General features: G+C 40.1%; 1 protein-coding gene across 5 annotated transcripts in view; it reads right to left on the reverse strand.

Moving 5' to 3' along the window:
- GPAM (glycerol-3-phosphate acyltransferase, mitochondrial) overlaps positions 1-25,107 on the reverse strand; it is a 63,958-nt gene that overhangs the window by 30,578 nt on the left and 8,273 nt on the right. For 2 of the 5 annotated variants that reach the window (XM_017513742.2, XM_037733211.1), the window contains 3 exons: positions 1,824-1,916; positions 1,003-1,107; positions 785-915 (listed from right to left, as the gene is read on the reverse strand). In XM_017513742.2, coding sequence (XP_017369231.1) covers positions 785-915; positions 1,003-1,012 — 141 coding nt within the window. In that variant the 5' untranslated portion in view covers positions 1,013-1,107; positions 1,824-1,916. Of the gene's footprint in view, positions 1-784; positions 916-1,002; positions 1,108-1,823; positions 1,917-2,638; positions 3,127-25,107 lie in introns of those variants that run through there. The other 3 variants (XM_017513743.2, XM_017513746.2, XM_017513744.2) reach the window with 3 other exon arrangements.

Consider the following 25,107-nt stretch of genomic DNA (forward strand, 5'->3'; position numbering starts at 1 on the left):
AAGGTATTTTGGACAGAAGAAAGACTTATGGTATATTCTTCTTTTGGACACGGTGATTTGCATTTAAGTACTCCCTCCATGATCAACACTTGGATAAAAACTTACCACATAAGCAAAAGTTGAGCACCCAAGAATAGTAATAGCTACACACTCAAGGCAGCATTCAAAAATTTAAAAACTAAATTGTAGAAAGTTAAACAGACTTTCGACAGCAAGACAAATATATTCAGACTCCTGGATCTATATGCTACAATTAACCTTACTCCCTTTTAAACCACACACTCCCACTACAGAACTATAAAGACCTAACATAGTGAGCAAGATTTTACAATTTCACAATATAGGTCACATTACATTGAAATAGAAAAAACAATCCAAGAAAATATATGCCTTTTAAATTTGAATTCATACTATAATTTCCTATTTTTAATTTTTTAAAGTTTACTTCTATTATAAAACCCATACTTTTTAAGTAAACCCATGGAAAGTACATACTAAGAAAGGAAAAAAAAAAAAAAAACTTGACCAAAAACTACTACAGTGTTTTTTTTTCCCTATGCAAAAGGATCGTTTCGTTTTCAAACATAATCAGTGTATTTAAATTTTCTACCCATTTTTTCTTCCCAACATAATGCCATAAAATTTTTTATTAGGCTTCATAAAGATACCAGGTTCTGTAGCTATTAATCTCTCATTATTATGTTGCTGCCAGTATTTGCACCTTCATAAACATTAAGATGAACATTTTTAGGCTGAATGCTCTTAACCCTTATCCTAAACTTACCCATTCCTCACTTGTGTGCTTGCATCGACCGACACTGTATTCTGATGAATTTGGCAGATAAGAAACATCTATTGTACCAAGGGTCAGTGCAGATTCATCCATGTCACAAACTGTAATTCCAAAATCATATGCTAAAGAAAAAAATATATGTACCATTTAAATTAACAAGGAATTGAGAGAGTAAATACCAGAACTCAAAATTCTGATTTCTACTTTACTTTGCTCCATAATGGGATATCAAATGAACTGATAGACTCAAACCACGTTGAGTCACAATGTAAAAACTGACTTTGATGTGTTTATATGAACACAGGCTGCCCTGACTAGAAAAAAAAAAAAAATCAACATTTGTATCCTAAGACTTCCTGAATACGTAAGGATACAACATTGTATCCTTAGACTTTCCAAACAAAATAGCCATTACTAGTCATTTGTAAGTGTAACTAAAAGCTTATTTTTATTTCATTTTCGTTAATATTTGAATAGTTCCTGGCAGAATGAAGGCATGTTTATTTAATTAAGGCAATTAGGGCATGTCTTAAGTTCCCCCACTTAAATTGAATTAAGATCGTAATTTTCCTGTGATGTCCTAAAAGAAATATTTTCACTTTTAATACAAAGGTAATACAAAGCTACAAAGCTCTGAAAGAAAAGTACACTATTTTGAAAAATCGGATGTCTAAGTTTTCATCCTTTTCGATAAGCTTTTTTCTACCCCAAGGAAAAAGGTTCACTGAAAGTAAACTCCTAGAATAGATATTAACCCAAAATATAAAACCTCTCTAACATAATCTCTAGTCTCAAATTATTTCAGCTTTTGCCTGTTTCTCACCTGGCCTAAAATCATTTCATTAAAATCCTGAAGGGTCACTTCGAGATTAACAGTGTTCCTTTGGAAGGCATATTTGGATTTCTTTACAATCCCCACATGGGTTTGCTACAATCACTGCTATTCTCGGCATAACTACCTACGTCCTCAACAATTTAACGTAAGTACAAGGTAACATAATAGGCCAAGGGAGAGAATAAAGCAATGCACCTGGGATGAAAGTTCTTCTGTATCATAAAACCTCAGGACTCAGCTATCAGTTCCGGGTGCAGAATGTCTATACAACAGGGGAGCCGCTGCTGCCTGCGAAAACGAAGAGGGGATGAGGGGAGGAAAAAGAGACCAACTTGTGCCAACAGGAAGTCCACGTTTTGCACTTCCTCCCCACAGTTCGCTCAAGGTCAAGGAGTAAAAAAAGCAATACCCCAGAGGTACCAGCCAGTAGGCGCTGAGGGAAGCAGACTGGAGGATCTGAAAAAGACAGAGGCTGGAAGACCAGCTCTGAGGCTTAAATCTTCCACTGCTTACCATCTGTGATTTTTTTACTAACATAAGCTAGCTAACTTCTAATGCCTTGGTTTTCCCATCTGGAAAATGGGCATAATGATAGCTCTTACCTCTTGGGTTGCTGAGAGGACTGAATAAATACGAACAAAGGATCTACCACAGGGTGGAACACACAGTGAGCGCTCAGTCCAATCAATGGTGACGCTATCATTAATTATTTTCAGCACACTGACTGCTCTCAGAGCACCCCTGCTGCCTCAATGTCCCCCAGGGACTCAGGCGGGCTGGCTGGCGGCGCCTCCGCGCGTGCACATGCTTAGGGGGCTGAGTCCATAAGGACTCCTTCCTCCCCAGCGGAACCCATGCCCCAGCCTGGTCACCCCAGGAGAACTGAATCCTACCCCCACCCCTGCACGAGCCCAACCCATTTCTCAGGGAGAAGTCTGGAGCTCGGAGGACAGGGAAAAAGGGATAGGACTGCCCCAGCAACTTGCAGGAGTCGCACCAGCTCCACGCACCTGTCCCGGCGCTCCAGGCCCGAGCAGCCTCCCGCAGCCTATACCCGCCCTCGCGGCTCGCACCCCAGCAGCTCCGGCTTCGGTTGCTGCAGCTGCCTGCACTTCAAGCCCCGGCCAGTGACTGCTGCAATAGCGCGCCCTGATGACGCAATAGGCGCGCGGGATTGATGCTCGGCCTTCGGCGAGCCAGCGTCGGGGGCGGGGCCCGGCCTGTGGGCCTCGGGGAGCGTGCGTGGATCTGAGAGTAGAAAGTGTGCACTCGAGTGTGCGTGCCTGTGTGTGGCTAAAGATAGTGTGTGAGCGCCCGGACAGATGGTTACACTGCCTAGGCCTTGCGTGTGTGAGTGTGTGTGGGTATGTCATTCTGCTTTGTGTGAATTCAGCTTATCTGGGAGCTTGACCCTCTTCAAGGCTCTATTGGAAGTGTGTGCGTGGGCTATCCGCTTATGTGTGTGGTCTTTTTATGAGACCTGTAAGACTCTGCAGGATTTATTACGAATGAGAGAGGCAGGGATTGCAAATGGTCATGTTGTGTAATTTCTACAAAAGTGGCTGAGTGCCTTTTCCTTTAAGGAGGAGAATGAGATGTAAAGTGAAGCAAATAAGACTTACAGGATAAAAAGCCTCCGTTAGACAGGAGAAATAAGGGTTTTTTTTTTTTTTTTTCCTTTGGACTGTATGTTGCACATCATGTTAAATATAGTAAATAATAATGTATTACACTTTTTAAAATCGCTAAGAGTATGTTTCAAAAGTTCTCACCATGAAAACTGAGAAATAGGTAGATGTGCTAATTAGCTTGACTCAGTTATTCCACGTTGTATTCATAATGTGGAATAACTGAATCAAGCTAATTATAACATTGCTTTGTACCACAGAAATATATGCAACTATTTAATTCATTTACAATATAATTTTTTAAAAGTGGCTTTTAGGAGTCTGAATTCAAATTGGCCTACCCTTAGCCCTTGAAACAAATTAACACTGAGCATGAAAAGGCTCTTTCACAATACTTGTCACGCCATTGACAAGGCCAGTGATTATCAAGAGATTAGCAATTTAGAAGGAAAAAGATAACCTTTTTTTAGCCGGGGGTGGTGGCACACGCCTGTAGTCCCAGCTGCTCAGGAGGCTGAGGTGGGAGGATTGCTGAAGCCTGGTAGGCAGGGGTGGCTGTGAGCCAAGATCACGCCACTGCACTCCAGCCTGGGTGACAGTGAGACCTGTCTCAAAAACTAATAAACTTTTACATGCACTCAAGCAACATTCAGTATGACCGAGGATCTGGGAATACAAAGATGATCAAAGCATATGCCCTTCCCTCAAGCCTCCGCCGCCTCTCCTTGTCCTTCCTACACTCACTAATCCTAATTCCCTATTCAATACAAATCTTCATGCATATCCACCTGGAAAAAAATCCCCATAGGCCTGGAATATAATAAGGCCTCCACACAGAGGCCTCTGCTATTCCCTCTTCTCCAACAGAAGCCTTACACTTCCTCTCTGACTGTTCTTAGACAAGCCATGGGCACTTCTCCTCCTAATTCTGCTCATACTGTTCTCCCTGAAATTCTACAGTTCCTTCCTGAACTAGTTCTTCAAGCCTTCCCTAATGTCTCCAGCCCTCAATAACCACACCTGTGATATCTCAAACATGTGCTACGATACCACACCTTGGATCTTTCTCAATTTCTGTCTTCTAGAAGATTACAAACACATTATGTCAGTGACTTGCCTCAGTCTCTTAGTTGATACCAAAGTCTCTTGTTTTTATAGTAAGCCCTCAATAAATACTTGTTGGGGCTAAGGAACAATTAAAAAAAATTCCTTCTCTTGAATTTTCTTGTACCTCTATGTATAAATCTGCCCCAAAATGCAAATGTCCTCCTCTTTTGAAACAATCCGAAACAATGGGAGTAGATACTCATTTTTTAAAAAACAGATTTTGAGCTTCTTGAGGTCAAAGACCCTGTCTTTAGTCAACCCACACACATAATCTTAGCAATAAGCACAGACCTAAATACTCGAGCACTTTATGCTGACTAGTCAGGAAGATGAATTTTAATCCCAAAATATTATGAAATATTGTGTACAGGTTATTGGCCCCTGACAAGGAAAAAAGAAAGAGGGGAGAAAACAGGGAAAAGTCTTAGGGTTTGAAGTCACTACTAAAGAGAAACTAAGAACAATTGCACTAGAGAGAATACCACAGGAATTTTAAAATGTAAGCCAAAGGGAAAAATGGATCATCTTACATAAAAGTCATTTTGCAATGTCCTTTGCAAAGCGTTACTGTGGAGGAGACGTATATCGCAATGTCAGATGTTTCATGTTACTTAATGAGAATTGTTTTGGAAATAATTGACACCCTTGACAATCTGTTTTATGAAGAGAACCACAGTAATTTACAGCAATCCAGCCTAGCCAGCTAAGGTGGAGCAACAGGACCGAATTTACTCTCCTGCCTAAAACAACTAAAAACAAAAACAAACAGGTGTATATAAGACAATGACTTTTCAAGATTGTGCTGGACAGTGGTCCCTGAGGAGAGAAAACAAATGAGGTGAGCCCTATCATTGCCTTGATTTACTGACTAGAGGGAGCAGCCCAGGCTGCAGTACAAAGAGGGGAATCCAGGAAGAGCTAGGCAGAGGCCCTGAGTTGAGGAGACAGAACTGGGAGAGCAGGAAGAGCAGGGAGGCCAAAGCAGCTAGAATTGGTAGTCCTATATCAGAGATGAGAAAGCTACACAGAGAAAAAAGAAGCTGTGGAAATCTACAACAGAGGTCACTTCTGCTGATTAGAGAATGTGTGTGAGCAAGCTTACCTAAGGCCAGGAAATAATCATCTATGAAGAAAAGAGAGAGCAATAACTAAATCTTACACAGGGTAGGAAATTAATCCTGCTCCCAAAAGGCAGAATAGAAAGATACCCAGTGATCACACAGGACCAGAAATAGTACCTGATCCTGGCACCCAGGCTGGAAAACCTCATAATTCACAACTCAAATGGTTTTGTTTGAGTAATGGGGCAAAATTAGCCCTAATGTAAATGCTACTCTGATTCTAAGAAATCTTAAAAGTCAGCCCCCAAAGGATTAAGCTGTTTTTAAGAACAAAGTGTCTCAGAGTAAAACACAAAAATATTTATAGGAAATTAAAAATAACCAACACCTAACAAGGTAAAATTTGCAATGTCTGGAATCCCATCAGAATTATCAAGCATGCAAAAAGAAGCAGGAAAGTAATGAGAAAAAAAAAATCAACCAATTGAAAGCATCCCAGAAATGACAAAGATGATAAAATAAGAGAACAAGGACATTAAGAAAGTAATTATGATTGTATTCAATGTGTTCAAAAATAGAAAAAATAGACTGAACATGAGAAGTAGAGATGTGAAAAATCTTTTTTCTTTAAAAAAGACACAAACCAAACACATAGGAGATAATAAAATCACTGAGATTTTTAACACACACACACACACACACACACACACACACACACACACACACACGAAGGATTAATAGGATAGACATTACTAAAAAAAGAAACAGTAAAAAACATGAAAGCATTGTGATAAAAACTATCCAAAATGAAACACTGGGAGAAGAAAAAGACTGAAAATAAAAATAAACAGAGTATCAGTGTGCCTAGTATACATGCAATTGTAGTCCCTGAAAAACATGAAAAATATGAGGTGAGAATAGATTAGGGAGGACAGAAAAAAGTATTTGAAGAAACAATCAATGAAAACTTTCCAAATTCGACCAAAACTATAAACTCATAAACCCAAAAAGCTCAACAAACTCAGTAGAAACGTGAGGAAAACCATACCAAGAAACATCATGTTCAAAATGTGTAAAACCATTGATAAAGAGAAAACCTTAAAAGCTATTAGAGAGAGAGTAAAAAGACATTACAGTACAGAGGAACAAAGATAAGAATGACAGAAGGTTTCTCACCAGAAAAATGCAAACCAGAAGATGGTTGGAGCAGCATTGTAAGTACTGAATGAAAAACCTATCAATCTAGAATTCTTTTATATTAATATATAACATGTACATTTTATATATATATTATATATATGTATCAAAACAAGACAAAATAAAAACATATTTGACAAAGAATTGCTGAAAGAATTAACCACCAGCAGGCTTGTTCTATAAGCAGTGTTAAAGAAAGTCTTTCAGGCAAAAAGAAAAGCTTTCAGATGGAATTCTGAATCTATGCAAAGGAATTAAGAGCTTAAGAAACCACAAATATGTAGGTAAATAATTCTTCTTATTTTTAAAGCCCTTATTTTATTTGTTTTATTTTATTTTATTTTTGAGATGGAGCCTCACTCTGTCACCCAGGCTGGAGTGCAGTGGCGTCATCTCAGCTCACTGCCAACTCCACCTCACAGGTTTGCAATTCTCATGCCTCAGCCTCTTGAGTAGCTGGGGTTACAGGCACCCACCACCACACCCGGCAATTTTTTTTTCTGTATTTTTAGTAGAGCTGGAGTTTTACCACATTGTCCAGGCCAGTCTCGAACTCCTGACCTCAAGTGATCCACCTACCTTGGCCTCCCAAAGTGCTGGTATCACAGGAGTGAGCCACTGTGCCCAGCCATTAAAGCCCTTTTAAAAGATAATTGCTTAATGCACAAGCAACAACAATACCTTGTGGGGTTTATAACATATATAGAAGTAAAATATATGATGACAACAGCGCAAAGTCCAGGACAGAAGAAGTATTCTGTTGTAACATTCTTATTTTATGCACTAAGCTGTTTAATATACTTTAAGGTAAACTGTAATAAGTTAAAGATGTATACTTTAACTTCTAAAGCAAGTACTATGAAAGCAAAACTAAGAGTTACCATTAACACATCAACAAAGAAGATTAAGTTGAATTTTTAAAATGTTTAATGAATTCAAAAGAAGGCAGGAAATGAGTGTGGAGAAAAGAATAGATAGAATAAAGAGAAAATACATGGCAAGATGGTAGATTTAAACTCATATAAGTAATCACCCTAATTAAAAGGCAGATATTGTCAGATTGGAAAGAAAATGAAGATCCAACTATATGCCACCTATTTAAAAACTCACTTTTAAATATAAGGACAAATAAGAGTAAAGGGTTAGAAAACAATATGCCATGCTAATGCTAATCAAATGAAATATAGACGGTTATATTAGTATCAGGTAATTTATAGAGGATCATTTTATAATGATAAAAATATTAATTCATAATGAGGACAAACCAATTCTACATATTTATTCCTCTAGTACAGTACTTCAAAATACATAAATAAAAAGTAATCAAATTGCATGTTTTAAAAATCTACAATTGTAGTCAGCAATTTCAATATCCCTCTACCAATAACTAACAGAACAGTGGGTAAAAAATTAATAAGGATATAAAAGACTTGTACAATACCATCAACCAACTTGGCCTAATTGACATTAATAGAACACTCCACCCAGTAACAGGAGAATAAACATTCAAATGCACACAGAACATCCACCAAGACAGATCATATTCTGGACTATAAAATGAGTCTCAATGCACATATGAGGATCTGAATTACATAAAACATACTCTGAGCATAGTGGAAATTAGAAAACACTAACTTAAAAGTATCTGAAAAATTCTTAACTATTTGGAAACTCACATACTTTTAAAAAAAATCATAATGTTAAAAAATAAAAATTAGAAAGTACTTTGAACTGAATGATAATGAAAACACAATATATCATACTTTAAGGATTGCAGCTAAAACAGTACTTAGAAATTTATAGTCCTAAAACACCTATGCTAGAAGAAAAGAAAGATCCCAAATCATTGATCTCAAATTCAGCCTTAAAAAAAAAAAGAGTAAATTAAACCAAAAGTAAGCAAAACCAAAACAGAAAACAATAAAGGGCAGATATCAATGGAAACAGAAAAATTTTAAAATAGGAAAATAAAAACAATTAAAACTGAAAGTTAATTCTTTGAGAAAATCAGTAGAATGAATGAACTTTTAGCCAGATTCATAAGGAAAAAAGAGAAGGAGGACACACTTGATTGCTATTAGCAGCAAGAAGAGTGGCATCACTACAAATTCTATATACATAGCAATGCAGCCTTTCATTGCCCAAGCCAGTTGCCTTTTGTTCTCAGGGTGGTGTTACCAGATGTTAGATTTCCTATCTTCATAATGAGAGTCTGATTAGAGCCTATAAAAAGTTGATCCCACCCATTGTACCAGCAGAGAAGCTATTCCCTATTTTCTGAAAAAATAATGAATCGTAATATCTAAGCCAATTATGAAAATGACACACACCCTGCATTTGTGAAAGTAATGTACATGTACCTCTGTGTATACTACATTTTGTTTTGTTTTTGCCATTTTCCAGATTTTCAAGGTATTTTAAAACCTTTTCTTCTGCCGTTCTACATGCTGACCAGTATACCCGCGACATTTTAACATGGCTCCTTCTCATGATGATCCCGTAAGATATTAAGATCCTTAATTTACAGATAATAAAAATGGGCTCAGAGTAATTAAATAAATTGCCAAAATCAACCAGACAGAAAGCAACACAGAAGGGATTTGAACCTAGGTCTTTCTCATACTAAATTTCATATTCTTGACAATAATTCATGCTGCCTTCCTAATAGTCCCTGTTCAAAGACTCCCCTTCAGACTGATCCAGATTAATTGGCCAAAGCCTCCCTGGATGCGTTTGTTCAAGTAGCTGCAGGTCTACCTATGTATAGTAGCATTTCTCTACAAGAAAAATGTAAGGACATTGTCAACTGACTTGCCAAAATCCAATAATAAAGTATCTATTAAATTCCCTTATATAAAATCAAAAACTTTTAAAGTAAGTAGCTTGGCATTAATTATTCTTACTGGATCCATGCTGTCCTCATTATGACCTACTTTTCTTTGGGCTGCTTTTGATTATTTATTTATTCAATAAATATTTATAGAACATCTACTTCATGCCAAGAAAGCTACAGTAGACACAGCGTTGAACAAGGCAGAACCATACCTCCTCCATTTGAGATTATAGTCAAAATAGTCAAGAATATTTACACTATGCCTGTTTAATCATTGTTTCAAAAATCAGCATCAAGTTCATTGAGCTGTGGCTTCCAGAATTCACTTCCTAGTTCCAGCTGATTTGGGGCAGTCACTGAGACCTGCCTGTTTAAGACGTATTTCCCCCCTCTGGTTATATTCAGGGTGATCTCTTGTATAGTTCTGAGAAAAGAATGAATCAAGGTATCTAAGCCAATTATGATAATCTTGTTCCCTAATACTGCAAACAATTCTTGCAGCCAAGACGGTCACATGACCCAGTTCTGGGCAATGTGAACTGAAAGCAAGGCAAATTGAGGGTTCCTGAAGAAGTTTTTCTTTCCTGGTAAAAGAGGACACAGCTGGCACTGCTTTCTTTCCCCCTTTCCTCCCATTTGCTATGTAAGTCAATGTCCAAACCCAATACCACCAACCATACACCTCTGAATTCTGCCAAATCTCCATCTGTGGAAGCCACTACAATGTTGTCTTCCGTCACTCTCCGGTAAATGCATTCCTGATCGTCACCACGCATGTTTATTGTAATGAAATGGGCAGCTTAGAGCCCTACTGCAACACATCCCAAGCCCAGTTTATTTAAACAATTAGTCAAACACTTTTTTTACTGCTTACCTATACTCTGTGAGGAGGATACACTCTAGTTCCTGTTTTTAGAAATTCAAGCTCTCATTAGATAAAACAAAATATACATGGTTAAATAGCTACAAATAAATAAATAAATGCATTTCTAATTATATTTGAGCCTGGATCTCATTGCTAGAATGATTCAAACATTCAAAAATAATAATAAAAGAGAGAGAGAATGTCTAGAAATAGTCCCTACCAGTGTATCACATGCTGAGGGGTGGTAGTGAAGGTGACCTTAGATTCTGCTTTTAAGAAAAGGCCTTAGGCCAGAAGAGAGGGAAACCCCTCTGACTTACTTTTACCACATTTACAGCATAATAAGGACTTCATTTTGACCGAAACCTGCTTCATCAACAAATTAATCAACAGACTAAGCTTCCAATAAGAGACGTTAAAGGATGACTGGAATAGTTGTAGTGCCAGTTGGAAACGTCTGTAAGTGCGCACCACACGTGGACTGCTAATTGCATTACCCATCACATATATAGTGGTTTATGAAATCATAATTCAGAACTGAATAATTCAGAGAAGCAAACAATGAATATCCTTCCTTCTTAGGAAAAGGAAGAATCTTCCAAAATGCTGCCCAAAAAAAAGCGAGCCCATCCTACAGACACAGACAACTATTTCCTTAGTCCCAAGCAATTGCTCCGAAGCAATAGCTCCCAAGCTATATGATATTTCTTCTTACATACACACTTGCTTCCAAGTCTTAAAGAAGACTGACTTGTGGCCAAACATCATGGCTTATAATAATGTAAACTTCCTGGGCTCAACCTCATTCTAGGAGGGAGAGTGAGGAGGGCAGAGCCAAACAGAAGGGAAGACAAGCACATTTTCCCAGATACTGAAGTTAGTTATAACAAGACATAGTGTTCAGAGAATACACCAAGCCCAGGTCCAACTCAGACAGCTTAGAATGGAAAGGGTCTTTGTGATGAGGCAGGTTAGAGCAGCAGTCCCTCAAGATGGTCATCAAATACACTGGAGCCAGGCAATAGACAGCCAGGCTTCCGGGAAATCTCTCTTGCCATCTCCCACCAGATAGAGTATATGACAAAGTTCAACTCCTCAGGAAGAAAACACAGTGGGGACTAGACAGTGCTGTGCCACTGGGCAAGGCACCAATACTAGAGGGAAACTGGGGCTCTGCATGGGATAACTAGCAGAATCAGCTTGGATGTCTCTTAATTTTTAACTACTGTTTGCTCATTCTTAAGGGATGAAAGGTATTTTTCCCTCCTCCCAGGAGTGTAGCCAGGCTCTGTGGTTTAAATCCTGAGGTTCCATAAGCCCTAGAGTAATTGCAATTAACTGCCTCTTTGTGATCAAACGCCAAAAAATGAGAAGCTGCTTGACTGGAGTTGGTATCCAAGAAGACAAACCCTAAATGGACCTTTGTTTTCTTATGGACTCAAGCCGGATTGTAGGAGGAAAGATCGTCCAAGGAAAGAGTGGAGGCCAGACTGGCCTAGGCATTGAGAAGGGACAGAGCTCAGGGGTCTGATGGTGGCTCAGATCTGAGATCCTTCAGATGCAGAGCCTTGGAGGTGGCAGCACTTCAAAAAAGGGTGAAGATGGGGGACTGTGAAGAATGAGAATCTAGCACCTTAGAAACCTCAGTGAAGGTCCCAGTGGATGAGTATGTCATGAAGGGAATGGAACTTCAAGTACCAGGCAAAGCCCAAGTAAGGTGCAATCAGGAAGGGGACCAGCTTGACCCGACCCAGGGCCTCTGCTTGGCTTCCACACAACACAAGCAACAGGGTAAGAGGTAGGAGGGTGGAATACCCCAAATTCCCCAAATTATCACTATCAGCCTATAAGAGAACTTTGACATAAGCTGTTTAAAGACAGGTTAGCACAGTATTCATTCATTCATCCATCCATTCATAACACACTGACTGAGAGCCTTTTTTTGCAGCAGGCATCTTGCTAAGTGCTGAAGACACACAGATGAAGAAGTCACACACAGATCCTACCCTTGTGGAATTCATGGTCTCATGGCCTATGGTAGGTAGGGATGGAGACAATAGGAAGAAGGATAAACCCACTTTTAAAATTACAAAGAAGTTTTTTAAAATGCACTAAAGAATCCAAACGGCATCTGTCCCAGAGAAAAACAGAGGTGGTCGATATTGGATAAGATGATCAGGGAGGACTTCTGAAAGGAAAGAGCAGCTACACTGAGGCTAGGGTGTGAACAGGGCTCAGCCAAGACAGGAGCCCAGAGCACACCTTTCCAAGAAGAAGGAGGAGCACACACCAAAGCCTGGTGGGAGGGCAGAGCTTTGCAGGGAGTGAGAACTGAACAAAGGCCAGTGTGGCTGGGGTGGATAAGTGGGAAGTGGCCGAGGGAGGAAGTGGGAACACAGGGAGACCAGGTCTTTTTAAGCCATAGTAAAAAGTTTAGAAAATTACAAATAAAATTTCGACATGTGCCATAAATGTCGTGGAGGTATGTGAATACCCTTTACCTTGTAAGAGTAGAGAAGGATGAATCAAAATGGAAGCCAAGGTCTATGGACTTGGTCAACCAGGAAGAGGGGAAGTGGGCAATGATTCAGGAACTATGTTGTACGCAGGGGCCTGCCTGCCTGGGTTAAATTGGCAGCAGAGAATCTAGGTAGGAAGAAGGTAAATACATTTTGTGAACTACCCTTTATTGAGCACTTTCTATGTGCCAAGTGCTATTCTAAGTACTTTAGAGGCATTTTCTCAAACAATCACCTGTGTCAGTCATGGCACCATCAGGAGAAAAGAACCCATGCCAGACAGCTCAGTAGTGAGACTTTCATACAGAGAACTACTTCGAAAGGTCTTGGAAGAGCTGAGAGGACAAAAGAAAAAGAGTGAGGCCTAGAGATCAGCAGCAACACAAGATCATTACCCTCCCTCAGGCTGGAGTGGCAAAGAGACATGTTGACAGAGCCAAGAGCTGTCACCTCATAGGCTACAACTGGGACGAAGGAGAGGTTCCTGCCCAGGAGGAGCCAAAACCATGGAGCCACCACTGCTGGAGGTGCCACCTGGGAAAGAGGGAGATACCATGACCTTTGACCGTTCTATGCCAATTGGGCTGATCCAAGCTTCAAGGAAGCCTGAGGAATAAGTTCACGAGGGAGCATTGTCCTGAGATCTAGAGTAGAGCAGGGAAGGATGGGGAATAGATCCAAAGGCAAACAGGCAGATGAGGGACCTGTCCTCTCAACAGCCCCATGGGTTAGAAACTATTATCACTCCTGTTTTCAGATGGGGAAACTGAGGTACCAGGCAAGGTCAGAATCTGTAAAGTGGCAGAAACACAATTTGAATTCAGGTTCTACCTGACGCTAAAGCCCAAACATACAACTGATATATTATTCAGCTAGCCTAGGCAAGAATATGGTAGTTAGAGCTGAACTAGCAGATCCCAGGTCTGAAAACAATTTGCTTTGGAATTGGCCCTAGTTCTTCGGTGGTCCTCATCTCAAGGCCAGGCTGCCAAGACCTTGTGCTTGGAAAAGGTACTTCTTGCAGATACTGTGGGGGACAAAAGAGGAAACGCTATTGCTCTGAGCTTGGATCCTCACAAAATTTGTCTTAAAATTTTTGAAACTCTTAAGATGAACTCTTAAGGTTACTTTGTTCTAGGAAAAGTGACTCTGTATCAGTCACAATGGGCTAGGTTATAATACAGTAACAAAAGTCTCAGTCTTGAAATAACAGAGTTTATTTCTTGCCTATGCTACAGGTCAACAGCAGATTATTCTGGGACTCTGCTCATAATGGTCACTGAGGGACCCAGGCTGAGGAAGGTTCCATGTTGACACATGCCTTCATGTTTGCCAAGGCTGGAAAAGAGAGTGTAGTAAGTTGTGCACTGGTTCTTAATCCACTTTGTTAGGTAAAGAAGTGCAATCCTACTGTGTGTCCCTAACCAGATAACTAAACATTTGTGAACAGCTGTAATGACAATCAAACCATATTAATGACACTTCTGATTGGGATAAGATAAACCAAAGATCCTAATGTAGAATGGAGACACTTAGGAGCTTCTAACAAGACAGGCTACACTATATAACATCATAAAAGCTTGTCTTTGCTGTGCTCAGAATTGCATCTCTGAAGACACTATGTCTTTCAGGAAAATCTTTTGTTCTTAAGTATTGCTTAAGACCATTTCCCTAAAAATCACCATTGCTTCTTGAAAGATACTGTCCAAGATGGTTTGTGGAGCTGAGATGCTGGCTGGAATGATGTAGAAAAAAAAAGTGTCTTGTCTTCTGGAAGAGAGATCCTAATGTGAACTAGATTCTAACATGGACAAGCCCAGACTTATTCCAAGCTTCCGACTGTTGTATAACCTGATGGCAGACTATTGGGGAGGGATGGCTTGCTGAGCAAGTCCCAGCTCTGGGTGCAAAGAGCAAGGCAGTCGCTCGGCTTTCACAACCCCGTGCTCTCCTGCATTTCTTTCCTCCCACCTAGATGTTTTCCCTTGGCATGTTTTACTGGCTCAAGTCCTTCTTTCATTCTCACTTCATACCATCTCCCTAGCAGGCCAAGAACCTAGAAGTTCTTGACTTTTTCCTACATCCAACAGAACACTAACTCTTACAGTTTTACTTTCTAAATAGCTTTAAACCCATCACCCACTTATCTCCCTTTCCAGCTTCGCTACCCTAATCCAAAACATCACCATCTTCACTGGGGGGCATAGTGACTCACTGCCTGGATGCCCCGTATCTACTTCTGCACTGGCTACCCGTCCAGACATCCCATACATATCGGACAGACCGAGCATTTGAAACTGCAGCACTGACCATACCAAATAATACCCCCATGTCTCTTATCACCATTCCAACTGACTAAAATCCTTCAAATTATTCCTTACAGATTTTAGAACAAAAACTAAAGTCTGTAACATGCATCAAATACCTGGCTCAGTCTGCCCTTGCTAATCTCACCACCCCCATCTCCTTCCACCTACTCTTTCTCTCTCTGAGTCCAGCCACCCTGGCTTTCTTTCACTTCCCCAAGAGAGCCAGGCTCTGCCCTTCCCTTGCATTTGTTCTGCCTGCAGTGGTCCCCACATCTCCTTCTTTCCAACTCCATAACACAGCTCAAGCCTCATCACCTCATGATGAAAAGCTTTGTGGACCCTTTAGACTAAGTCAGACCTCTTTCTTTTCTTTTCTTTTCTTTTCTTTTCTTCCTTCCTTCCTTCCTTTCTTTTTTCTTTCTTTCTTTCTTTTTCTTTCTTTCTTTCTCTTTCTTTCTTTCTTTTTCTTTCTTTATTTCTTTCTCTTCATTCTTTCTTGCTTTTCATTCTTTCCCTTCTTTCTTTTCTTTTCTTTTCTTTTTTTTTGAGACAGAGTCTCTCTCTGTTGCCCAGGCTGGAGTGCAGTGGTGCTATCTTGGCTCACTGCAACCTCTGCCTCCCGGGTTTAAGTGATTCTCCTGCCTCAGCTCTTGAGTAGCTAGGATTACAGGGGCCTGCCACCATACCCAGATATTTTTTGTATTTTTAGCTGGAGATGGAGTTTCACCTTGTTGATCAGGCTGGTCTCGAACTCCTGACCTTGTGATCTACCCACCTCGGACTCCCAAAGTGCTGGGATTACAGGTGTGAGCCACCATACCCTGCCAGTTAGGCTCCTTTCTTAAGCTTCTTTCCCATAGGAATTACCACAATTATAACTAAATCCTTAAATGTTGAATTAATCATTTAATATCTGGCCCTCTCTCTCTTAAATGGCATTCTTGACTTTTCCCCTGCATTCCTAGTACCCAACAGTACCTTGCATAAAGCAGATGCTCAATATCTATTTATTGAATGTCTGAATACAAGGCATGATTAGCTACTTATAAAAGGAGAGGGTGCATGGCTATTATAACCACCAGGAGTCCTGAACAAGAATAGCCCCAGGAATAGAAACATTCAAGGAGGGATGTGTGAACCACAGCGTTTGGAGGCTTGTGACCTTGTAGCTCTTAGAATAGGCATGCATCTAAGGTAGGCAGCAGATTTCCCATCTTCTCTCCCTCACCTCACTCCCTGGGTCAAAGTAGAAGAAACGCATGACTACAAAGAAGATAGGGACCCTGATCTACATTGTAGGGGTGGTCTACACCGAACAGAACACACAATCTAGAACAAGGCCAAGCAGAGGCTGGGAGGTAAACACACACATGTCCAATATTCTTGAAAGAAAGAACTTGAAAATGCCTAGGCATGGCTAGAGATTTATTTTTATCATTCCTCCCTCAGACTCAGTCTTTGTCAAAAGGAAAGAATTTTTACGAAGAGGAGAAGCTGAACTACTTTGCATATAGATTATTCTTTTTCTAATATGTTCAAAGTAAGGTAGAACCTTACTCATTAAGTCTGATTGGAAAAAAGATCAATCTAAGTTCAACTAATGCTAATTTTTAGAATACTTCTAAAGAAATTTAGAATTTTTGGAATGCTTCTAAAGAAACTTGACATATAAAAGTTCAAATATTTTCTTTTGGAAAATGTATTCTCTTGGATGTTCTAAACATACGAAGTCTTTAGCTTTTAACTCACAAGATTTCCCAAAGAAAAGGTCTCCAAAGTAAAAAGTGTTATCAACCTAGTTTCCAGTTATCTAAATTACCTTATATAAAGCAAAACCTAAGCATAGCAGGATTGGCTATGGTTTTAACCACATCTTTTCTAACTAGCAGTCATCATCATATTACTCCATACAATATTTGATGTTTATTACAAAGATGTTCTCCAAAATGCAGGTGAGATAGTAGAGAATAGGCTTTTCATAATCCAGGATCACAAGGTGCAATGTCCTCTTCTGGCCTCATTTTTTTTTTTAACTGCTAGCTGAATGGATCACAGAGCCCAACACTTCTCTCAGTTAGGGTGAGTTATACTTCTCCTTATTCCTTTTGCACATCCGATTCTGCTTATGAGATGACAAAATATCTTCCCCCTTTATCAGTCACATCATAGTTATTTTTCCAGAGGCTCTCATTTCTGGGCCAGTGTTCCTATTTCACCTCCATAAAGCACTGGACACACATGCAAATTAAGCACACTTAAATAAATTGTAGAATTCCTAGTAACCGCTACAGGTAATCAATGGGTTAAATAAATCTTAACATCAATAATGTTGGATTTTCTCTAGCTTATTTATAAGTGATGTTCTTAGAGAATAGTTTGTTTAAATTTCTAGGTCACCTGCTCATTAACTGTTGAATAAATAACCTAGGTAGAGGGTGAATTACATCTAAAACCCCATCAATTGATCAAATCCTGGAATGAATTAAATTTTAACCTCCCAGAGATAAAGTTTCATTGACTTTAAGCTCCACAAAGTTGTAGCATGCCAGGCCAGGCATGGTGGCTCATGCCACTATAAAATCCCAGCATTTTGAGAGGCTGAGGTGGGTGAATCATGAGGTCAGGAGTTCCAGACTAGCCTGGCCAACAGGGCAAAACCCCATCTCTACTAAAAACACAAAAAATTAGCCGGGTTTGGTTGCAATCGCCTGTAGTCCCAGCTACTCAGGAGGCTGAGGCAGAAGAATTGCTTGAACCCAGAAAGCAGAGGTTGCAGGGAGCCAAGACCATGCCACTGCACTCCATTCTGGATGATAGAGCAAGACTCCATCTCAAACAAACAAACAAACAAACAAAACAACAAAGTTGTGGCATGCCTTAGGTAAACAATCTGAATTGTTTTGATTGAGCTAATAGTTATAAAAATAAAATTGCCTGCTTGGTTGGTAAGCCTATTTTATAAGCCAAAGTGACTCTTAGCCAAATTCTAATTAAGCAAAGCAGTTAACTGGCTCTCCTCTGTATGTGACCTGGTAAGGCATTCTTATTCACAAAACCAGAGGTGGCGTGTATAGGAATTCTATTATTAATTAGGTATGTACTTCAAGATTACAACATGGCTGCCATTTACACATGTCAAAATGATAATTATTCTGAAGCATTAATTACAGCCCATCAAACTACACTGTCCACAACTGTGAAGGGCCTTGGAATGTTTAAAGTAAACTCAGTTTATGGTTTTTATCTGTCTGTGCCTCATTTTCCTCATCCATGAAACAAAGCTAATAATAGTACCTACTTTTTAGTATTATAAGGATTAAGAGTTAAAATATGTAAGGCACTGAGACAGTGCCTGTCACAGAATGGGTGCTATGTAATGTTTGCAGTTCCTAGTAAAGTGTCCAGTCCCCTAAAAGTCCAAAAGTTCCATTGGCTCCCGATATCAGTCCCACTTGCTTTCACAGATCATAGCTGGTAAAAGGTGTATTTCAGAATCACAGGCTTCTCCAGATTCAACTTCAGCACGTTTTTCTTTCCCAGGTATAAACTTGCAAAGTTTTCCTTCAACAACTATACTATTGATTGAGTCAGTAAAGTCTTTAAAACAGTAGTTCCTCACTTTTTGGCATCTGGGAATGCTTCGATAATCTGATGAAACTCCAGGCTCTTTCCCAGAAAAAAATGTATATGTAAAAGTTGACATTCTTTTTCAGCAATTTCATAATCCCCCTTCAAGGTCATTCATGAATCCCAGATTAAGAATCAGTGTTTGTAGTATAGCTATTATGGAAAACAGTATGGGGGTTCCTCAAAAAATTTAGAATAGAACTACCATCTGATTCAGTAAGCCTGCTTCTGGGTGTATATTCAAATGAATTGAAATTGCTATATTAAAGAGATATTTGTACTCCCATGTTCATTTCACCATTATTCACAATAGCCAAGATATTAAAGCAGCCTATGTGTCCATTGATGGAAGAGTGGATAAAGAAAGTGTGGTGTATACGCACAACGAATTACTCTTCAGCCTTGAAAAAAGAAGAAAATCCTGTCATTTGCAACAACATGCATAAACCTAGAGGACATTATTATGCTAAGTGAAATTAGCCAGGAACAGACAGATGAATATGCATAATCTCACTTATATGTGTGATATAGAAATGTTGAACTTGAAGAAGCAGAGAATGGAATGGTGGTTATCAGTAGCTGGAGAAGGTGGAAAGCTAGGAGATGTTGGTCAAAGGGTACAAAGTGTCCATTCATCAGGAAGAGTCAGTTCCTGGAGGTCTATTGTACAGCATAGTGATTATAGCTAATAATAATGTATATTTGAAAATAGTTAAGAGAGTAGATTTTAAATATTCCCACCACAAAAAGTTAAGTATGTGAGTTGGATAATATATTAATTAGCTCAATTTAATCATTCCACAATGTATATGTATTAGTCTGTTCTCACACTGCTAATAAAGGTAATTTACAAAGAAAAGAGGTTTAATTGACTCACAGGTCCGCATGGCTGGGGAGGTCTCCCAATCATGGCAGAAGGTAAATAAGGAGCAAAGTCACATCTTACATGGTAGCAGGCAAGAGAGCTTGTGGCAGGGGAACTCCCATTTGTAAAGCCATCAGCATGAGATTTACTCACTACCACAAGAACAGTAAGGGGGAACTGCCCCCATGATTCAATTATCTCCACTTGGCCCTGCCCTTGATACATGAGGATTATTACAATTCAAGGTGAGATTTGGGTGGGAACACAGCCAAACAGTATCAGTATACATATCAAAACATCACATTGTACACCATAAATATATGCAATTTCTGTTAACTAAATCAAAAAAGAATCAATGTATGAAAGCATGGCTTGGAAGACAGCCACACTTGGATCTTGCTCTTTTAACTACGTCTAAAGCAAGTTGAGACAGGAATACCTATTTACATATTGCAAAGGAAATATATATATATAGAGAGAGAATAGAGTTTTCCTTCAACACCTATACTATTGATTGATTGCTTTTGAGTCAGGGTCTCACTGTTGCCTGGACTGGAGTGCAGTGGCACAAAAATCTCAGCTCACTGCAGCCTCAGTGTCCCCATCTCAAGCTATCCCCCTACCTCAGCCTCTTGAGTAGCTGGGACCACAGGTGCATGCCACAAGGCCCAGCTAATTTTTGCTTTTCTTTTTTTGTAAAGACAGGTTCTCACTATGTTGCTGAGGCTGGTCTCGAACTCCTGGGCTCAAGGGATACTCCTGCCTTGGCCTCCCAAAGTGCTGGGATTATAGGGATGAACAACCCTGTCCAGCTTTGTAAGGAAAATATTTTTTTTTTCTTTTTGTCTCATGCACCTTAAGACTTTTAGCAGCATGTAAGGGAAACATTAATTGCTGTTAGTGGGCTGAGTACTTCCAATAAAAAGTTTTGCTGATGATGAAGATGAAGAATAATGAAGAGGAGAACAAGCAGAGGGGAAGAAGGAGTCATTCAAAATGAATAAAGGTAAGTAAACTGAAGGGATACTTTTACCTCTAAGTGAGCCACAGGTATGCAGTAGTGGTGTCCTGTGGAGTACTGTGTAACTATTATTAGCAACTCTGGAGGCAGTTTGAGCAGCTGATTATATCTAAGGCCTTCTTTTATACCTTAAACAGGTAAAATATTGTCATGGGGCTCTCCACACCTGTTCAATGATTCAGACATAAAAGAAATGCTAATTATGAGACCTGAGCTGTGAATTCTGAGTGACCCTAGAGACAAAATGCTTATCTGGTGGTCTTATGTTGCTGGACATTTATTAGAGTTTTGAGATTACATTAACTGATTTCACCTTAAGTGCTCTACCTGGAGAAGCATTAAAAGCTTCTGAAAAGGAGTGATTTTAAAGAGGTAGGGACATTGGCCAGAAGATCTATCTGGTGAGTCAGGGGTACTGTGAGGAGAACCCAAGTAGGGTATGATGGGCTTGCCACAGCCAACAGCTGCCACTTTGACCAGGACTCACAAGGACCCTGCTCATTCCTCTATTCAACAGTGGCCAGTGCCTGAGACAGAAGAAGATAGATGATGATACTTAGAACAAAGATCATAGAATAAGGTCAAGGACCCACTTACATGGTCTTAGCTTGCACTCCTACCTCTGAGCCAATTATCTTTGCCGGAACTGCAAGCTCTGACATGCTTTTGCCCCTGCCTACCTCTCCTCCCTGGTCCTCTATCACTCGCCCCTGCCTTATTCAACCCTCGTCCCCAAGGTCACTCTCTGTTCCTGGACCATCCCAAGAACATTCCTTCCGCAGACATTTGCATCGCTGACTCATTATTATTTTTAGATCTTAACTTGGTTAGCATCTTTCTGTCCCTTGCCTTGTCACTTTCTTCCATATCATCCATTATTTATTTTATTTATAGCACTTATTTCTCTCTCTGAAAATAACCTGTTGATTTGTTTTCTTGACCATTCTCTGACTTCCTCATTAGAATGTGAGCTCCATAAGAGCAGGAACTTTCTATGTTTTAGTCACTGCTGCAGCTCCCAGGCCTGTCATAGAGAAAGCATCAAATATACATTTGTTGGATAAAAGAATGGAAGATCATCAGCATGGCTACCATTAATTGAGCATTTACTCTGTGCCAGGCACAAGACTGTAGGTTTTTCAATGATCTCACACAACAGCCCTCTAAGATAGGTATTTATCATCTGCCCTGTACAGATTAGGTTTCAGAGAGAGGTTATACAGCTTTCCCAGTGTCACAGCTAGCAGGGAACCAACCTGATTTAAACTCAGATGTATCTGACTCCAACACTCATTCTCTAAGTCAAGAATCAGCACTTTTTTTTTAAATCAATGGTCAGATAGTAAATATTTTAGGCTTTGTGGGCTATATGGTCCTGGTCATAACTACTCAATCCTTTTGTAGCATAAAAGCACCTTTAGACAGTACATAAGAAAACTGATGTGACTGTGTGCCAATAAAACTTTATTCATCAAACAGATAGTCACCAGTATTTGACCCAGGGGCCATAGTTTGCCAATCTCTCTATTAAGTCATCATTCTATATATGTTATTCTAGAAAAGAGTTAAAAAATGAGAGGGTGAGTAAAAGAACATCCAAATGTGTGCTTATGTTCATGGTGAGCCCTCTTTGATTAAGTAAGACAGCAGGTAGATACATGATAAGTTTAAAAAGGCAAAATAGGAGATAGAGTTCTAATAGGAATTATGACTCCCCTGATTCAACCCTTTGACTGAAATATAACTATCAGTTAAAACTGCAGTAGTGATTGATTCAAATAATTTATGACATTTTAAGCAAGGTCCCATTCACATTGTAGTTATGCCTAATTTTACACGCTGACACCATAAAAAACCTACACAAATCTTCTTCTCAGGCATGTCCAAAATAGTACCAAGTCCCTCTGTTAAAAGTATTCTCTCAACCATGGAGCCTGGACCTCAGTCTTTCCTTTTCAAGCAAACTTATGACTCACTGGCCACGGGTAAAAGGCAAGATATGAATCATGGGTCTGAGCCAGCCCAGAGAAATCCAAAATCTCATTTGGAAAGGTTAACATATTTGTGCTCAGTTGTTTAGTAATTCAGAGTGGTTCTTAAGACCGAATATCAGCATTGAAGCAAAATATCAACTCGCCATCCCTTGGGTCCGGGCTGGGAGTTAGGGGCTGAACTTTGAGAAGGTAGGAGACCAAGGGACAAAGGAGGTAGTTTCAATAGTGCTTGCCGGTATGTAAGCAATGGGTTAGTGCAGGAAGGAGTGTAGAGGACAGGCCTCCTCAGCACTGTGTGTGTGTGTGCGTGTGTGTGTGTGTGTGTGTGTGTGTGTGTGTATGGGGAGGAGGTGGTGGGGAGGGAGAGAGAAACAGTGAAGCAGTCAGTCTCCTCTTCCTGTTTCATCCAGCTAAGATGGAAATTTAGAAACCCCCTTCTCTAGGGTAGCCCTAGGTATTTAGGAACATATCAGACAAAATATTCATTTCTCTCTTTTTTCTGCTACAGAATCTCACTCTCATCTACACTGGAGCGCAGCATTCTCAGCTCACTGCAACCTCCATCTCCCAGGTTTAAGCAATTCTCCTGCCTCAGCCTCCCAAGTAGCTGGGATTACAGGTGCGCACCACTATGCCTGGCTAATTTTTGTATTTTTAGTAGAGACGGGGTTTCAGCATGTTCATCAGGCTTGTCTCAAACTCCTGATCTTGTGATCCACCCACCTCAGCCTCCCAAAGTGCTGGGATTACAGGTGTAAGCCACCGTGCCCGGCCTCATTTCTCTCTTATCCTGAAGAAAGAATCCCTTTAAAAACAAGCCTTCAAAAAGATTTCCTCTGCAAACAGCACGTGGTTCTAAAATGTCATTTTCCTTAATTTTTGTGTAATTTTCTATACATGGGCTATAAATGTTTGATCAGGAAAGCAGTCCCAGCATGGAAGAAGCAGCATCTGAAGGGGACTCTGGAGAGAGGTGATCTGACCCAGCTCTGCCAACAGCCAGCATTGAGGTGCTAGTTCCTACGGCCTTCCCACTCTGTCCCTTCCTAAGGCTGTTTTCTTGTCAGTAACAGAATGAGTCAACCTCATTCTTTTTCATCCACCCAAGCTTCTGCTTGTTGTTGTCTGTTTAACATATTATATTCATTAGTGTTTACAGTTACCATTTAAGACAACACATATTATTAACAATAATGGATTTCTGGTGAGCACTTAGTGTTTACCAGGACTGTGCCACGCGCTCTCCATATGCTCTGTTATTTAATTATCATAACTATCCAACTCGAGAAAGACTCTTATGATTACAGACTTCTCAGCTCTGATGCTGAGGTTCAGGAAAAAGAACTAAGTTTCCCAAGGTCACACAGGGAGTAGGTGGCGAAGCTGGGATGTGAGGCAGAGTCTGTGTTTTAAAGAACTACCCCGTCGTCATGTTCCTTGGATCCCCTAGTCAGTGTCTCAGGGAGAGGAGAATGCAGCTTCAAACTCCCTCACCCTGAACTCCTTCTCACTGTGCCATGAGGCCTCTCACTATGCCAGGCTACCAAACACCAGGATGTTTTCTGTGGAGGCGATGGCACCGCAGCTGCTGTCACTATCCAAAGCATGGTCTTGAGACACTGAGGACCCATGCCCAGTCAGTGCCTCCAGGCGGAGCAGGCTGCTAGTGCACATGGTAGAAGGTCCCTTGTCCTCAATTCCTATTGCCATTGTCCTGCTCAAACACACAGATAGAACAACACTGTCTGCAAATCTCTGATTATTAGAGAATTTTTTCTTTGCTTTTTTTTTTTTTTTTTGGTAGAAAGAGACAACCCCTTCAAGGATGGCCCAAGTCAACAACCTGGTAACACAAGAGATCTGGGGGCTCTTCTCAAAATAAACAGTTGGGGATTTTTTTTAAATTATACTTTAAGTTCTTGGGTATGTGTGCAGATCATGCAGGTTTGTTACATAGGTATACACGTGGCATGGTGGTTTGCTGCATCCATCCCCCCATCATGTACATTAGGTATTTCTCCTAATGCTATCCCTCCCCTAGCCCCCCACCTCCCAACAGGTGCCAGTGTGTGATGTTACCCTCCCTGTGTCCACGTGTTCTCATTGTTCAACACTGACTTATGAGTGAGACCATGCGGTGTTTGGTTTTCTGTTCTTATGTCAGTTTGCTGAGAATGATGGTTTCCAGCTTCATCTATGTTCCTGCAAAGGACATGAACTCATCGTTTTTTAAGGCTGTATAATATTCCATGGTATATATGTAACACATTTTCTTTATCCAGTCTATCATTGATGGGATTTTAAGATGATATATCAGCATTGGCTTGAGTAGGGAGGGAGGTAGGGGTTTGTAGGGGAAGAAGAATAGGTTGTAAAGATAGAGCAACAATGGCAAAGTTAATGATTTTCACAGATCTGACTCCCTTGGTGGTCGGGGAGAGAAGTTTAATTAT

The sequence above is a fragment of the Cebus imitator genome, unplaced genomic scaffold (genome assembly GCF_001604975.1).
Source record: "Cebus imitator isolate Cc_AM_T3 unplaced genomic scaffold, Cebus_imitator-1.0 Scaffold500, whole genome shotgun sequence".
NCBI lineage: Eukaryota > Metazoa > Chordata > Mammalia > Primates > Cebidae > Cebus > Cebus imitator.